We start from the raw sequence: 18024 nt of genomic DNA, 5'->3' as shown, positions 1-18024 counted from the left end.
GAGCGAGTTTCGAACCTAGCCCTTCCGATCCGAAAGAGAGTGTCATACCACGAGACCACATAGCAGCAAATTACAAAATAGATATATTTAGCATATAAATCACACCGACAAAATACCGTTTGTGACGAAGGGTTACATAATATTCATTTCCTGATTTTATCTTTTCTAAAAATAGGACAAATAATGTTCTGTACAGGTTAGGTTTCTTTTTGTGTTATATGATTTATGAATATGAACGTTTATTATATAGTAGTCAATGGTGATAATACACTTCTTTTTAAAAAAAAATCATCAAAAATTACTCGTTTCTTTCGATGACGCCTCATCGCTGACATCATTACCCGTGTCTACAGACTGTGTCATTTTTTGACTAGTGACATCATTACCCGTGTCTACAGACTGTGTCATTTTTTGACTAGTGACATCATTACCCGTGTCTACAGACTGTGTCATTTTTTGACTAGTGACATCATTACCCGTGTCTACAGACTGTGTCATTTTTTGACTAGTGACATCATTACCCGTGTCTACAGACTGTGTCATTTTTTGACTAGTGACATCATTACCCGTGTCTGCAGACTGTGTCTTTTTTTGACTTGTGACATCATTACCCGTGTCAACAGAGTGTGTCATTTTTTGAGTAGGAACAACATCCTTGCTAATCAATTCTCCATTTTTCTCAATGTCGTCAGTGTGAACGAAATCGCCTGGAGGTTTCCCAATACTCGCTGCTGCCATCTGTACTCCCAGAGCCGCTGGTTTGATCTCGCCTGAAGTTGTCCTTGGTGCTGATGAGGATTTACCGATGCTGTCGGCCAAATCTTTCCCTTTTGTGTCCGGGACGGCCAAGGCCAGCAGAATGGCTAGGAGCACCATAGATGTGATGATGGCGTATGCTGCTACTGGCGCATTGTCCTGTTGTGTGTGTGTATGTTTGTTTGTTTGTGTGTGTTTGTGTTTGTTTGTGTGTGTTTGTTTGTGTGTGTGTGTTTGTGTGTGTTTGTTTGTGTTTGTGTTTGTGTGTGTTTGTGTGTGTGTTTGTGTTTGTGTGTGTGTTTGTGTGTTTGTGTGTGTGTTTGTGTGTGTGTGTTTGTGTGTGTTTGTGTGTGTGTGTTTGTGTTTGTGTGTGTGTTTGTGTGTTTGTGTGTATGTTTGTGTGTGTGTGTGTGTGTTTGTGTGGATGGAGGGGGGATGGAGGAGAGAAGAGACAATGTCAATTATTACAGAAAGCGATGTTTTTAGTAATTGCTAAAAAAAATGTAAAAAACAACCCCAAAAAACCCCAAAAAACCTTGAGCACCTATTTAGCTCAATATCCACTGAAAGTGCTCAAAGCGCATTGCAAGAGGTCCCAAGAAAACAGAAACATTTACCATGTTGGATGAGATCGAGACACGACGCCCGTTAGACGACATTGCAATTGTTTTGTCTTCTACAGAGAGAAACAAAGCTGTTAGAGGCCAGGTATTTATCTTACACACAATGAAAATGCTGCAGCTTGAAGCTCGAAGGAAAAATCCCCGATAAGGATTGAATCGTAAGCTTCAATTCATTAGACGAAGACGGATACTGAGGACGTTTCAGGTTTCCCCTTCATCAACAAAACAGGATGAATGAAACACTACATTCGTCTCTTGTGTTTCATTCATCCTGTTTTGTTGATAAAGGGGAAACCCGAAACGTCCACAGTCTATGTCTTCGTCTAGCAAATTGAAGCTTACAATTCAATACTTATCGTTATTTTACATATAAGCACGGTAAGAGTGCGGGGAAGGTCCTGGGTTCGAGACTCGCTCGGCTCATAGTTGATTCCTTGGAAACGACTCTTTACTCACATTGTCTCACCACACTCAGGTGTAAAATGAGTACCTGACCCAGAATTATTTATGCCATAATATTATACTAAAGGTTAAGGATCCCGATAGTTCAGTAGGTAAAGCACACGCTTCATAATCAGCGGGACCGAGATCGATCCCGTGTGCAGTCTAGATTTTTTTTTTGCTGACCCTCCCAGCAGTGATTGGGTAGCTGGGTCTATTAGATCTGGCGGAAAGTAAATCGCGATAGACTAGCGTCCTATCCAAAGGTTAGCAAGCAATTGTTTTGGTCGGTTCACGCAATAGAAACCGCAGATCATACCGGCTCCATGGGCCTTTTGGTTCTGAAGGGATATAATAAAGATTGAAAATGATAAAAAAAAAATAAAAATAAAAGGGAATTAAAACCAAAAACTATAAGAAATCAAGTGACCCAAACAACAATAAAACCAAAAAAACAAACAAACAAAACAAAAAACAAAACAAAAAAAACAAAACAAAACCCAGAAAAGTTTTTAAAATAATATCTACAATATAAATAAACACAAATTAGGAGCAAAATAATACGTGTCATACAAATATTGACGATAACGATAACGATGATAAAGACGACAACGGGTTACTAAAAAAGATAAAGACGTCCAGTGGCGTGCGTGCTTACAGTATAGATAGAATGCGCTTGGCCAAGGAGTTCACAACATTGCCATCCGGAAGTATAACGGACCAACACACAAACTCGGTGTAACCATGAACTTTTATAGTCTTGTTAATACAGTTTAGTGAGAACAACTCACAAACGCTGATGGCAAAAACAATAACAAAGGCCTGAGTGACGTCATCTGCATACTATCTACAGATAGTTCCAAGATGACGTCACTCAGGTCTTTGTTGATGTTTTTTTGCCATTCGCGTTTATGAGTAATTCTCACTGAACTGTATTAACCTGACTATAAACGTTCATGGTTACACACAGTTTTGTGTGTTGGTCCGTTATACTTCCGGATGGCAATGTTATGAGCTTCTTAGCCAAGCGCATACTATCTATAGGGTAGTGCCAGAATAAGAGGTAAATGACTAAAACATGCTTTATTTATTTATAAATCCAAAAGAAAGTAAAACAATTAAAGAATAGACTTAGACTCAAATAAGTTAGAGGCGAAATATCTATACCATTTCTCGGGGTTTTTTTTTCTTTTTTTGTGTTGTTATTTTTTAATGTTGCAATCAATTTTTATAAGATGGATGTGGTGCCAGACACCAAATCAACCAATATAGCCACCCCCCTACTAAGACGGGTCAGGCGGTGATTCGAACCCGAATCATCAACGTTATAGATGATAAATCTTTAAAAAAATACCCCCGCACCCCAGAATAAAAGAAAAAACACAGAACAAAAACCCAAATAAAATGAGCTTTTATATAGAGCACTATCCACTAAATGTGTTCAAGGCGCTTTCTAAAGGGTCCCTGACCAACAACAACATCTGGCATAATATAGAACGAGACATGACGCCTGTTAGGGGTTATATATATTACATTTTTTTCCGACAGAGACATCGCAGTAAACGCCCAGACACATATTATACACCTGAGTACGGTGAGAGAATGTGATTAAGAGCCTTTTCAAATGACTCAATTATGCGCTAAGCGAGACTGGAACCCAGGACCTTCCGATCCGAAAGCGAGTGTCATACCACAAGACCACATAGCCGCCCATGTTGAAGACAACAAGGCAATACAAAGCCGAAGTGGCAATTCGGACTCGAGTCTGAATAGTCTCCCGTGGATATTCGGACTCAAACTCCAATGTGCGTGCGCATACAGAGATATGGACGACACAATGTGGGCGGAATCAAACTCCAATGTGCGTGCGCATACAGAGATGAGGACGACACAATGTCGGCGGAATCAAACTCCAATGTGCGTGCGCATACAGAGATGAGGACGACACAATGTGAGCGGAATCAAACTCCAATGTGCGTGCGCATACAGAGATGAGGACGACACAATGTGAGCGGAATCAAACTCCAATGTGCGTGCGCATACAGAGGGGGAGGACGATACAATGTGGCCAGTAATAGGCAGATGGTGGAACTGATAAAGAAAATTATGAAAAGAGTTCAGAAGAAATTCTGTTTTCCTCATGTGACACTGACTCAGCTCATACCCCTGTTTCCTGTCTCCTCACACTATCAGAATATGTAATTGTTGTTTGAAAAGCTATAGATAGTATGCAGTTGACGTCAATGGGGTATTTGTTATTGTTTTGTGCCATCCGCGTTTATGCTCATTGAACTGTATTAACCTGACTATAAACGTTCATGGATACACACAGTTTTGTGTGTTGGTCCGTTATACTTCCGGATGGCAATGTTATGAGCTTCTTGGCCAAGCCCATACTATCTATTAATTTAAACCACAATTGGATTCAGTAGTCTGATGTCACGCCGCCCGGCAACGGCGGCCATCTTGGTTCTAAACAAAGAAAATCATTACTTTTTATTCTTCATGCTGGCTAGAACTTTTCATATGCCTTGTGATCAGATTGTGTAAAATGTCAAAACATGATCAAATTTATGTTTTTTTCCCCTCTGGATACGTTTTTATGCTCGCCGGAGAAATATTTCATACGGGCGTCCGCCATTGTTCCGATAGTTTAGAGCCAGTGTTACTAAGTTACCATGCGTCATAAGAAAGGAAGTGACGTTACGACTGTTGAAGCGTATTACTTTGACTGACTTTTGTTACTTTTGGAGAGTTTTAACTCTTTTCTTTTTTAATTCTATCTGGACTTCCAATCGATCAGCGTCAAATGAGGCGGGTTTAGACCAAAGATTATAATATAGGATATTATATTCTTTGTTAAGCACTGTAAGAGTGCGGCTTTGTGGTCTAGTGGTTTGACACTCGCTTTCGGATCGGAAGGTCCTGGGTTCTAGCCTCGCGCTCGGCGCATAGTTGAGTCCTTGGAAAAGGCTCTTTACTCACATTCTCTCACAGTACTCATGTGTAAAATGAGTACCTGTGCGTTAGCAGCGTTGTATTTGTCCAAAAAATTGTAGTATCGCCTAACAGGCGTCATGTCCCGTCCTACGTGTTAAATGCTACTGTTGACCAGGGACCCCTTGTAAAGCGCTTTGAGCACATAAATTAGTGGATATTGCCCTATATAAAGCTCAATTAAAAATTATTTTTTTTACTAAAATCGGAATTTTGATTTGCATTAATTGTATGTACGAGTTATCAGTAATTAAAATATGTTATAAAACCCAAAAAACCTATACAGCCACGGGAGATTATTCAGACTCGAGTCCGAATAGCCGCAGCCATACAAAGCAAGTTACTCACGAGATCGATGACGAAAGGTGCCAGAATTCCTCCTATGCGAGCTGCTGTGTTCACCAGGCCGTAGCTTATACTCCTAAAAATAGAAATGACGTCATATATTAGGTCGGGATGATTAAAATCGTAGCCATCGTTAATTTAGCCTGGCACTGACCGTAGACATCGTTATGTTATAGCCTGACACTGAAATCTAAAAGGACGGGCAGTTTGACGTCATTATTTGTTTTTTGCACCGCCTAGTGAGTTGTCGTTAGTAGAGCTCATGGAAACAAGTTATTTCATTGGTTGAACTATTGAACTCGCGATTTGTATTCTTTTGTGGCAAAAGACTGGCATTTTGACGTCATTTTTTGGTCAGTGTCAGGCCATAACTTTACGAAGGCCACGGTCAGACGTCAAACTATAAGTCTTATCTAAGTGTCTATTGACAGTTCGAAGTTGACGTCACTCAGGTCTTTGTTAATGTTTTTTTTTTTGCCATCCGCGTTCATGAGTAATTCTCACTAAACTGTATTAACCAGACTATAAACGTTCATTGTTCCACACAGTTTTATGTGTTGGTCCGTTATACTTCCGGATGGCAATGTTGTGAGCTTCTTAGCCAAAAGCATTCAATCTATAGATAGAATGCTCTTGGCCAAGGAGTTCACAACATTTCCATCCGGAAGTATAACGGACCAACACACAAACTCTGTGTAACCATGAACTTTTATAGTCTGGTTAATTCAGTTTAGTGAGAACAACCCAGAAACGCGGATGGCAAAAACAATAACAAAGGCCCGAATGACGTCATCTTCGAACTATCTATAGATACAAATTTTAGACTTTTGCAATGGTAGCGTTTTTATGCACCTCCGAGAGATGTACAAAAACACACCGTTTTTATGAACCCCCTGGTTGGCAGTGTAAAAAACGCATCGTTTTATGCACCTCCGTTGGCGATGATGGTTAATTAATGAAACTGTTGTTGCATACGTCCATGAGGTTTAAATAGTTTTAGATTGTAGTTTAGCACGCTGCTTTGTGATTACCGATGTACGTTTATACAATGATAATAAATTAAAGAATAATAACAATAATTAAAAAAAATCAATGGTAAAAAGAAACATGGCACACAAATACTGATCTCAAATAAATAAATAATGTTAGAAAATTAAAATCGAAGATTTAAAAAAAAAATTGATAAAAAGTTTTTTTAAAAACAAAAAAAAAACAAAAAACAAAAAACCCCCACAAAAACAAAAAAAAACAAAAAAAAAAACAACACAAAAACAAAAAAAAAAAACAAAAAAAAACAACACAAAAACAAACAAACAAAAAACAAAAAAAAACAACACAAAAACAAAAAAAAAACCAAAAAAAAACAACACAAAAACAAAAAAAAAAACAAAAAAAAAACAACAACACAAAAACAAAAAAAAAAAAAACAAACAAAAAGAAGAAAAAAAAAGATATCATTCTCAATAAGGAAACTTTTAAAAAAAATGTCTACAATGGCAATCAAAGCATTATTCAACGATTACGTATTTACTAAGAAATGATAGGGTTAGTGCCGTTATGTGGTCTAGTGGTATAGCACCCGCTTTCGGATCGGAAAGTCCTGGATTCGAGCCTCGCTCGGCGCGTAGTTGAGTCCTTCGAAAAGGCTCTTTACTCACATTATCTCACCTTACTCATGTGTAAAATGAGTACCTGGTCGTTAACAGCGTTGTCTCTGTCGAGAAAAGATTATAACATCACCTAACAGGCGTCATGTCTCGTTCCACATGTTACACGTTGCTGTTGGTCAGGGACCCTTTGTAAATCGCTTTGAGCACGTTAAGTGGATATTGCGCTATATAAAAGCTTAAGTTGTGGACTAATTCTGTTTATGCCACGTACCTGATTACTGTTGGATGAAGCTCACTGACCCATGTTGACGTCACAGCCCAGGCAGCCCCAAGACCCATCTTGGAGGCCAAACTAAGGCCTGTTATCCACCCACCACGAGAGTCAGATGGGACTGAAATGGAATTTTTGAATTAACTTGTTAACTGGTGCACTCTGGAAAAACACATATTTAACAATTTGACCAGAAAACTTGCCCTTCAAATATCGATCGATTTAAATGTTCCTCGTCTTGGCAAAAACTCTCAAACCTGGGACTTTTGCGAAATTGACGTCACTCAGCTCTTTGTTATTGTTTTTAGACAGCCATTTGTTATGAGTAGTTCTCACTAAATTGTAGCAATCAGACTCTACACGTTTATGGCTACTCATAAATAGTCAATAAAATGGAGATAAAGATAAAGGGAGTAAATCTGACTCATGAATGAACAACACAAAACAAACGACGTTTCGGCCTTTGGCCTTTTTCAAGTAAACACAGAATACATATTATATATATTTATATTAGATTGTCATAATAATATAGGCGAACAATTTTAATGTGTGTATGTGTATGTGTGTGTGTGTGTATGTGTGTGTGTGTGTGTGTTGTAGGTACGTCCTCTTTTATCCAATTTAAAAAACTTATGTCTTTGTAGCCCGGTAAAAAATGTAAATGGTTTCTTTGTAGTTTTTTCTTAACCCAGAGCGTTTTTAAAAGTGGTTCTTTAACTTTCAATTTCCATATTTTATTTATTGTAAACATGGAATCGTCTCTGTTTTAACATCAACAATGCATGTATTCTTTGCACCATTTAAAAAATATTTTTCCATATTTTAAAGAAAAAACTGTTTTTTTTTTTAATAAAGGGAGTAAAAAAATGGATGGAGTGAGAGTACGTGAGTCATTGTTATGGAGAGCTTGTTTACTAGTGTTGATATAATATTGCTATATTTGCCTACATCTATGTACAATCATCTGAATGTCGGAGAAAGATCATAAAGATGTAATACGGGTATTTATCTATTTGTTTCTTATTTCTTAGTTGTTATTTCTCCGATGTATTCTGAGAGTGAAATGCAAAATATTTCCGACATTAAAGACATTTTGAATTAAATTTAATCTAATGTATTTCATTACTTTTAAGTAATTTTCACCCACAGGTGATAATTGAGAAATATTTACAAGATTTCAATATTTTCGATTACAATCCGACAATTTTTTTTGTCTTATAACATTTAATTTAATACTTGAAATAGACAAACACGCTAAACTACAACTTCAAGAATTTAACTATCTATTTCAAATCGGTATGCATATGACCAACCTTATGACTTGCATTCATATAACTTTTGAGAATGAAATCATAATTGTAAGTTACATCAACATGGCATCTAAAGATTGATTCAATCCAATAAAAGTCATTTACATCGTTATAATATGACAATATTGTGTATGATTTTACATTTCTGGATTAGGTACCCCCTAGGCCAGTAACAGAAGGTTCAGTAACTACAATGCATAGTTGGGGATATTACTTTTAGGGCGAGAACAAAATAAGTCCAACACCTTAATGTTTTATCTAGTGAAGTAAACTTCAGCCTCTAATATAAAACCTTTTGTTCTTGTATTAATAAATTAGATTATATTCCTAAATTAATAATTTTAATTCTAATATTTTTTTTATTATAGGGATTAACGACTACCTTTAATAATTTGGCAAATCAATAATTTAAATTTAATAATAATAATATCATTAGCTTGAATGTTAGAAATCAAACTAAAAAAGCAAATATATCAATCATATGTGACCCAACGTCTCAAAACGGTATTATGTCGGGATGGACCAGATGCCATACAGTCAAATTCTATTTAAACTGGCCAAAAATATGAATTATTAGTATTTAGCATTATAAAATATGATATTCATTCTCCTCAATAAATCATATAAACTCAATTTAAGTCTGATAATTCTGGATACAAATTCAATTTTCAGCAACTTAATCATTCCGACTTAACACCGTTTTGAGACGAGGCATTACATATGTTTTGAATATTCTGTTTCAAATTTCTGTGTTACGTAGTCTGCATTCAGAAATGAAACATGCGCACCGGATCTTTAAATGCATTTAGTTCCCACCTTCATGTCATGTCAATGTTTACCCACGGGGCGACGATCTCACTGTTGACTGCACGCCGTACCTTGTTTGCTGTGCAGGTAGACGAATTTTTTTAGAAGTAATTATGTCCTTCTTCCCATGACCCAGCTAATGTCATCCTTTTCTTTTTTTTTTGTTTGGTTTTCAATGCTTGTGCAGTCAGCTTTCTTTAGTAAATACATTTTTATTTTATTTTTGTAGGCCAAAATATGTATTGACATATATCATCTATCGTTTCATTATTTATATACACGGCGTGTAGAATGTGCGTGCCACTGTCAAATAGCCTATCAATTTATACACCAGACTGTGTTAGATATCATCAAATCTAAGCAGAATAATAATTAATAATAATAATAATAATAATAATAATAATAATAATAATAATAATAATAATGATAATGATAATAAAAATAATAATAATAATAATAATGACAATAATAATAATAATAATAATAACAATACTACTACTACTACTACTACTACTACTACTACTACTACTACTACTACTACTACTACTACTACTACTACTACTAATAATAATAATAATAATAATAATAATAACGATACATAACTGTAGAGGGATGTGCTTGTCCTTCAACTAAATCAACAATTATTAGCGTCCGCCTGTTTGCCTATACTAATAACTTGGATTTAATAGAACAAATATGTGATTCAAATAGTGTACAGTCTTCTTCTTCTTCTTCTTCTTCTTCTTCTTCTTCTTCTTCTTCTTCTTCTTTAAGTCATACACGTGTGTAAATTGGCAGGAGTAGTCAGCACGGATAGAGGACTATATACTATATTCTTATTTGTAAAATTATTTCGTGAAAATTGTGTTGTGGGATATCTATTCGTTTTGATGTGATTTTCATTATCAATAAACTCTCCCCATCAATTAATTATTTTAATCTTTAATTAATTTTATTCGGAAACAAGAATGACGTGTACTCATAGTCACTAGCCGGAACTATCGTGTCAGCACGAGATTTTTTGTGGTGCGTAACTTGTTTAACAGTGTAAAATCTCTAATTTTATAACAGCAGTTTTAGAGTAATTTTTTTATAGGTCTCAAAGAGAATGATGCGTAAAATAATTTTTTAATGAAGAGGAATTCCCATTTAAAAAAAAACATTACTGTTTTCTATTCACTGAGGATAATAGAGTTTGGTAGAGAAGATATAGACCAAACATCCAGGTAATGTTATATAACAATGTGGTCATAAATCTATCTATCCATTTATCAATCTATCTATAAATCCATTATCTCTCTCTCCCTCTCTCTCTCTCTCTATCTCTCTATCTCTCTCTCTCTATATCTATCTATCTATCTATCTATCTATCTATCTATCTATCTATCTATCTATCTATCTATCTATCTATTTATCTATCTATCTATCTATCTATCTATCTATCTATCTATCTATTTATCTATCTATCTATCTATCTATCTATCTATTTATCAAATTATCTATACATCTATTCATTTATTTATTTATCTGTTTATCTATCTATCTATCCCTTTATATAATTATCTATCTCTTTATTAATTTATCTCTCTACCTATCTGACTGCCTGGAAAGAAGTATCTATCTATCTATCTGACTGCCTGGAAAGAAGTATCTATCTATCTATCTATCTATCTATCTATACATTTATCCATATATATATATATATATATATATATATATATATATATATATATTAATTCATCTATCTATCTATCTATCTATCTATCTATCTATCTATCTATCTATCTATCTATCTATCTATCTGACTGCCTGTAAAGAAGTGTACTTTTTGCATGCCTGATACCCCCAAAATGTTATGGGCTCATTGCTGCAATGGAAATACCACAAAACTAACACAGACTAATATTATCCATTACAACGTTAAATCAAACCCATAATAGGATTCAATAGTCTGATGTCACGTCCTCCCAGCAACCAGCAGCTTGGTTCTAAACAAAGAAAATCGGTACTTTTTATTCTTCATGCTGGCTAGAACTTTTTCACATGTCATGTGATCAGAATGTATAAAATTCAAAACCTGATAATGTTTTTCTCCTCTGGATACACTTTTATGACGTCCATTGTCTGTTTTGTTCCCATACGAAGCCTCTCCATTTTCACTCTTTCGTTTAGTAAGGAGGTGGTTTAACTTACTCGGATCTACAATCCATAAAGATTTCTTCTCGTGGAATACCTTCCGGAAGCTCCTAGTGCTAGCAATTCGATTAGTATTTTCACCGTGGATCGTTTGTCATGTGTTTATTTATTCAATTTGTCAAGCATCATAAAGATGCATTTTAAAAACTCTAGAACAAACCTTGATAGATTTGTGAAAGTTTAAAATTTCCTAATTTGACCATTGTTTTGATTCTCGGCCGCCATTTTGATTTGTGAAGTATTGAAATGTAATGCAAAGCAGTCCTAACTTTTTTTTTGTCTATTAGGGTTAGCTCGAGGTCGGAGGATTTTTTTTCTATTAGGGTTAGTTATAAGTCATAGTAAAGGTGATAAGGTGTTTGATTTGCCTATTAGCGTTAGTTAAGGGTAGTGTAAGGTGGGGGAATTCCACACCCGGGGTAATTCCCCACATTCATTATATCAAGCTCTTCGCAGAAAGAATGCAAAAAGACGCATCGGATAATATTCAAAGTTTTAACTGCCTTTGATTTCTATTTCCTGTTTGAACACAAGAAGCAGCCAAGTTTTCAAGTTTTTATGAGCCCAATGAAGGTAAGTGCAACACTCATGGTTTTCAAATATGGCAAAATGTTGTTAAATTTTCTTCATCTTTGAAGCTCAAGCTAGAAATGCTTAATCATTCATCGGATATATAAAATTTACCCTAAAACCTGTTCTAGATGCCTTAAGTAAGTTGCTGTGCCTATTTTAGATTCATAAATATCAGGGAAATCCACACCCTACAGGTTTTGAATTTCTCGTGTCTTTTATTTTGTGTGAAATATTTGATCAAAGTCCTATGTCTTATCCTATCTTATAAAGGCTTATTTTAGGAATTATCCTTTAAATGCCTTATACAATAGTTTATAATTACAGAATCTCATATAGCTTGCATTGTATTATTCACAGACAGTTTTACACAACTTTGAATGTAAGGAAAAATATTTCAAAACGGCAATGTAAAATCGAAAAATACTCTCATAGAAAGCTTGTAATTAAAAATTGGTCATGATCGAATGAATCCTAAATGTACAAAGTTCATGGTACAATGAAATATTAATGACAAAAATAATCATGAAAGCAACAACGATAATAATCATACATAATTCTGATAAATTATGATGATTTTAACATTGTTTCAGATGTCATGCATTTTACTTGTCAACATTTACAAACCAGTCTACAACATCATGAAAGTCATGGAATAATTATACACATGACAATTTAAAGTTAAAAAGATAAATAAATAAATGGATAAATAACAAAATTAAACAAATAAATAAATGAATAGATAATTAAATATATAAATACAAATTAACAAAATCAAATTGAATTCAGAAATTAATCAATTATTAATTTTTAATTTATTTTTTAGTAAAATTGAAAAAAAATATTTTAGTCATACTTAAATCTCAGAGACTTTAACTCCCTATCAACTAAGATTTTAAATTGATTCAAAGAACATGCATTTTTGTGTTAAAACAGAGACAAATTGCATGTTTTCACTATACGTATAATAAATGAGTTCTGTCTTATTTTGGTCTGAAATCTTGGAATATATGTTTTATATTTGTCGCCTCTGGTATATGTAATCTTGGAAAATGAAAACAAAACTGATGGATTTATATCATTTATATTATGTATTTTCTTGTATACTGAATTAAGTCTCCCCTAATTCCTCTGTATTTGAGACTGGGCAGATCAAGGAATGCTAAACGTGCGTCATATGACATGTTCTCAAGTCCGCGTGGCAATGTCAATGATTTTATTTTACAAAGAAAGGACCCAGCTATCATTTCAATTAAGTAGTTATATTCTTATCCGTGTTTTTGAAATATATATATATTTGAGCAATTCCACATCAAGCGGGCGTGGAAATGCCCCAACATAGTTTACTAATTGTTTTTCTTAGAAAAGTACATCATCCAAATTTCTTGGAAGTATGTAGCCTATTGATACTGTTTGAATAACAAGCTTTATTGTGAGCCTACGTGGTGTTACTTATGTATGCCCATGCTTTAGAGCTGGATCTAGTAGGTATTTCTGTTCATGTTTTTCTCCTTTTTCTATAGAGATTGGCTAATCATGGCGATGAATTACATGAAAAGACGGTGTCGTATGACCATGCAGATATGGTGAAAGCGGTCGATCTCGTTACATATAGAGGGATGGGCTGTAAATGTGCTGCCAAATTATACAACCTAAACTGGGGAACAGTCCGTGACCATGTCAAGAAACGATACAGCAGAATGGGAGAATATACTAATTGCTTACTCAAATCGCTAGACTGCACCCGGGATCGATTTCCGTCCCCTTGATTGTGAATCGAGTGGTCTACCAACTGAGCTATCTGGACCCCCGCCTATGTCTATTGGTCTCATGTCATGATGTACAAAAGATTGTTGTTGTGTTCATTTCAGACGTTAATTATGGTTCCTGATTGTTTCATTCCCGTTTTTGCATGCTTGTCAGGATGGGTGTGGAATTACCCCAAATTAATGAATATGCCAAAAAAAGAGACAATTTCGAATATGAAGTGTCGTTCCTTTTTAAAATGTTATGTACAGAATCCAAGTGTGAATGGCTGTGGGATATTTGTATTCTGTTTGTGTGTTCACCTCATCAATAGAAACTTTATGACAATAAACTGGAAAAGTTGAGTGTGGAATTCCCCCACCTGGCCCTACTGGATTTTTTTTTTTCTTAGTGTTAGTTGAGGGAATATTTGAGTTGTTTCCCTTAGCACTAGGAGCTTTCGGAAGGCCTCCCCTTCTCATACCTACATTTGTCTAGTTTTGTGGATACTAATCACAATAATTGTAATACTTGTCATATGGTTATCATTTATAAAATAAGAGACGTAAAGTAATTTCAATTGCAGTTTGTTTTTGACTTTCTAATTTTCCATTCTTAAGTTTTCGAACAGTGGATGACAAGTGAAATCTGTATTATCCTCTCCTCATTTGGTTTTTATTCCTCCTACAACGTTGTTTCATCCATCAGTTGGTATTTTGATGGATTCTTCAGGGAGGTATTCTGTACAGCAGTGTCCGGGAGGAAAGGCGGTGTGTTCATTTTGGCGCTAATGTTGTTTCCGGATGTAGGTTTGTTTCGCATGTATGTATAAAAACGTTGATATTAATGTTAACATTTTTACTGTTTCTTCGTAATCTTATGAAGATGGGCTATGAGCCCGAAACGTAAAGTATTGTTTAGTATTATTTTCTATTTTTCTAAGCTCTTATAATGTTTTCATTTTTGAACATCAGTTTTTGAAGTAGAAACAGAGTGACTTACCCTGGTCGTAGACAACTAAGCATCCAGCGGCTGGTAGGGCCCCGACTAACAGTAGTGATATACAGGTCCACTTCCGGCCAAATCTGAAAGAGAGAGATAGAGAGATATATAGATAGATAGATAGATAGATAGATAGAGAGAGAGAGGGAGAGAGAGAGAGAGAGAGAGAGAGAGAGAGATTAAGAGAGATAGAACGAGGTCTATATATATATATATATATATATATATATATATATATATATATATTATTTAAAATATTTACCACTGTTGTCAACAAAACAACTCAGTCCTGAAGATGGCAAATTAAGCCTGAAACATTGATGTAGACTGCCCCAAACATTGTGGTAAATATTTTAAATAATAATTCGCTCCATTACTACATGTCGAGCACTTTTCGTACCATATTTGTATCAAACACGATTCTATATATATATATATATATATATATATATATATATATATAAATATATGTATATATCATACGTAATATATATATATAATATATATCATAAATTATATATATATATAGTCCTTTATATATTGTATTAAATATACATAGATATGGACAGTTAGATAGATAGGTAGATAAATAGATAGATAGATAGATAGATATATAGATAGATAGGTAGATAAATAGATAGATAGATAGATAGATAGATAGGTAGATAGGTAGATAAATAGATAGATAGATACCTAGATGAGTAGATAGATAAATAGATTGACAGATAGATCGATAGGATTAATGAGGTAGAGAGAAGGAGAAGGGTCAGCAGAGGCCTTTCGGCTTTGTCAGTTGTCCTTCATAAATTCTGTCATTGCAGAATAATGTGATGTCACAGTATTGGTCCCAATGTGCGGCTTTGTGGTCTAGTGGTATGACACGATATCCGCGAGTGCGTCCCTGTCTTTAAGCCCGAATGATTCGGACTGACCGAACAGTAGATTATGACAGTGAATAGGATTCAACAGTCGTGACGTCACTTCCCTCGCATAGTAACTGGTTCTAAACTATCGGAACAATGGCGGACGGCATTATCTCCATCACAGACCTCATGAAATTCTTCTCACACGAGCATAAAAGCGTATCCAGAGGAGAAGAAAATCATTATAAATCTGATCATGTTTTGACTTAATTATATGACATGTGAAAATATGTTTGAGATATCATTAAGAACAAAAAGTACCGATTTTCTTTCTGTAGAACCAAGCAGCTGGTTGCTGGGCGGACGTGACATCGGACTATTGAATCCTATTCAATGTCTTCTATAGGAACGCAAAGCATCAATAAAATACAACATTTGCATTGAGCACTATTTTTTTTCTATTGAACGCTACTCTTTGGCGTAATAATACATCGTGAGCGTAAGAACGCAGGAATTTTTTAGAAAGGGAAAGAAGTTCCTTTTGTTTTGAAACACTAGTTTCCACTAGAATTTGTTGAGTCATGAGCTCTGATTTTTATCATTAAGGAGTTAAAGTTAAGATAACGTCTGATTTCTTACCATATATAACAAAATACAAGGGAGATAATTATCTGTTGTCTCCCCTTGAATAAATCCCAATAGGTGTAGTTCTTCACCGTGGATCTGGATTCTCGCTCTTCTTTGTAGACTTGCTGTGGAAATAATTATAATATTGATTATATTAATTATTAATGTAAATATCAATTTATTTATTGATTTGTTTAGCAATCTTTCAATTTTCAATTTATAGTGACAGTTTTAACTATTTTACAGAGTTGAAATTATTCATATAAAGAGCGGCTCTGGTTGTAAAACTGCTCCTTGTTTATATATATACATCATATTTACATTGTCTTTTTTATCTTATTTTAAAAATTATAACACGTCTGTACAAAAGAAATTCCTTTTTTGGAATGCAATAAAGTATTATTATTATTATTATTATTATTATTATTATTATTATTATTATTATTATTATTATTATTATTATTATTATTATTATTATTATTATTATTATTATTATTATTATCATCATCATCATCATCATTATTATTATTATTATTATTATTATTATTATTACTATTATTATTATTATTATTATTATTATTATTATCATTATTATTATTATTATTATTATTATTATTATTATTATTATTATTATTATTATTATCATTAGAAAGATGAAAATGTCGGCGGTTCTGATGGCACAGTTGGTAGAGCGTTTGTTTTACATGCAAAAGGACCGATATCGATCCCAGGTACAGTCGAGACATTTATACTGACCCTGCTCCCTGTACACCTCGCAGTGATTGGGAAGCTGAGTTTGTTAGATATGGCGCAACCATAGGTATAGTGAATGAGATTAGCGGAAGAATAGCGTCCCTTGATTGGACGTCACCTTACAGAGAGAACGTCAACATGGTTTTGCGCATGGGTCTCTCTCGTCCTCGCTTTCGGTGAAGTGTCTCATGCCGCTTTCACCGGAAGCGAGGACGAGAGACGCATGCGCAAAACTAATATGACGTTCTCTCTCTAATAACTTCTCCATCAGTGACGTCCAACCAAGGGACGCTACTCTTCTGATAATCTCATTCCCTATACATCTATACTACAAGGTGTATATTTATGGGCACAACTTACTTTGCTATAGACTTGGGTCCTATCAAATGTCCTATAAACAATTCTACCGTCTTAAGGAAAAAGACCTACTATTATTATTACAAGTGACCATACAGTCATTTTCCTTAAGACTGCAGAATAGGCTTCAACAGTCGTAACGTCATTTCCCTCATAATGACGCATGTTAACTTAGTAACTGGCTCTAAACTATCGGAACAATGGCGGACGCCCTTATGAAATAATTCTCCGACAAGCATAAACGCGTATCCAGAGGAAAAATACATTATAAATCTGATCATGTTTTGAGTTTTACACATGACTCTTTTAATAATAGTGTTTGAAAAGTCTGATCTGAAGGTCGTGGTTCGAAACCCCGTGCCGGCACTTTAAAAAAAGGGAATAATTTAGCTTTATATGGCGCAATATCCACTAAATGTGCTCAATGCTCTTTACAAGGGGTCCCTGGTCAACAGCAACATTTAACATGTAGGACGGGACATGACGCCAGTTAGGCGATATTACAATTTTTCGGACAAAGACAACGCTGTTAACGGCCAGGTTCTCATTTTACACCTGAGTACGGTGAGAGAATGTGAGTAAAGAGCATTTTCCAAGGGCTCAACTATGCACCGAGCGCGAGACTCGAACCCAGGACCTTCCGATCCGAAAGCGAGAGTCATACCACTAGACCACATAGCCGGAAGTAGAAAGGTACTGAGGAGTGTAAGAAGTTAAGGAGTGAAACACTTATTCGAAAGGATAGGGAGG

At 34.9% G+C, this 18024-nt stretch overlaps 2 protein-coding genes across 2 annotated transcripts in view; both read right to left on the bottom strand.

Moving 5' to 3' along the window:
* Window positions 1-291: 291 nt before the first annotated feature.
* Window positions 292-14746, bottom strand: LOC144975907 (uncharacterized). The gene is made up of 4 exons (XM_078920095.1): window positions 14675-14746; window positions 7044-7164; window positions 5166-5238; window positions 292-915 (listed from the first exon to the last, which is right to left on the bottom strand). The coding sequence occupies exons 2-4, from the start codon at window positions 7109-7111 to the stop codon at window positions 292-294; spliced, it is 765 nt and encodes a 254-aa protein (XP_078776221.1). The 5' UTR covers window positions 7112-7164; window positions 14675-14746.
* A 1426-nt stretch (window positions 14747-16172) lies between these two features.
* LOC144975906 (solute carrier family 22 member 4-like) overlaps window positions 16173-18024 on the bottom strand; it is a 19542-nt gene continuing 17690 nt past the window's right edge. Inside the window, exon 7 of the mRNA XM_078920094.1 lies at window positions 16173-16289. Within this exon, the coding sequence (XP_078776220.1) occupies window positions 16173-16289 (117 nt within the window). The remainder of the gene's footprint in view (window positions 16290-18024) is intronic.

The sequence above is a fragment of the Berghia stephanieae genome, chromosome 6, assembly GCF_034508935.2.
Source record: "Berghia stephanieae isolate SIO BIC M18660-M18661 chromosome 6, UCSD_Bste_1.3, whole genome shotgun sequence".
Lineage (NCBI taxonomy): Eukaryota > Metazoa > Mollusca > Gastropoda > Nudibranchia > Aeolidiidae > Berghia > Berghia stephanieae.
Note: the sequence above shows the minus strand (reverse complement) of the source record. Positions and strands in the feature narration are given on the sequence as shown.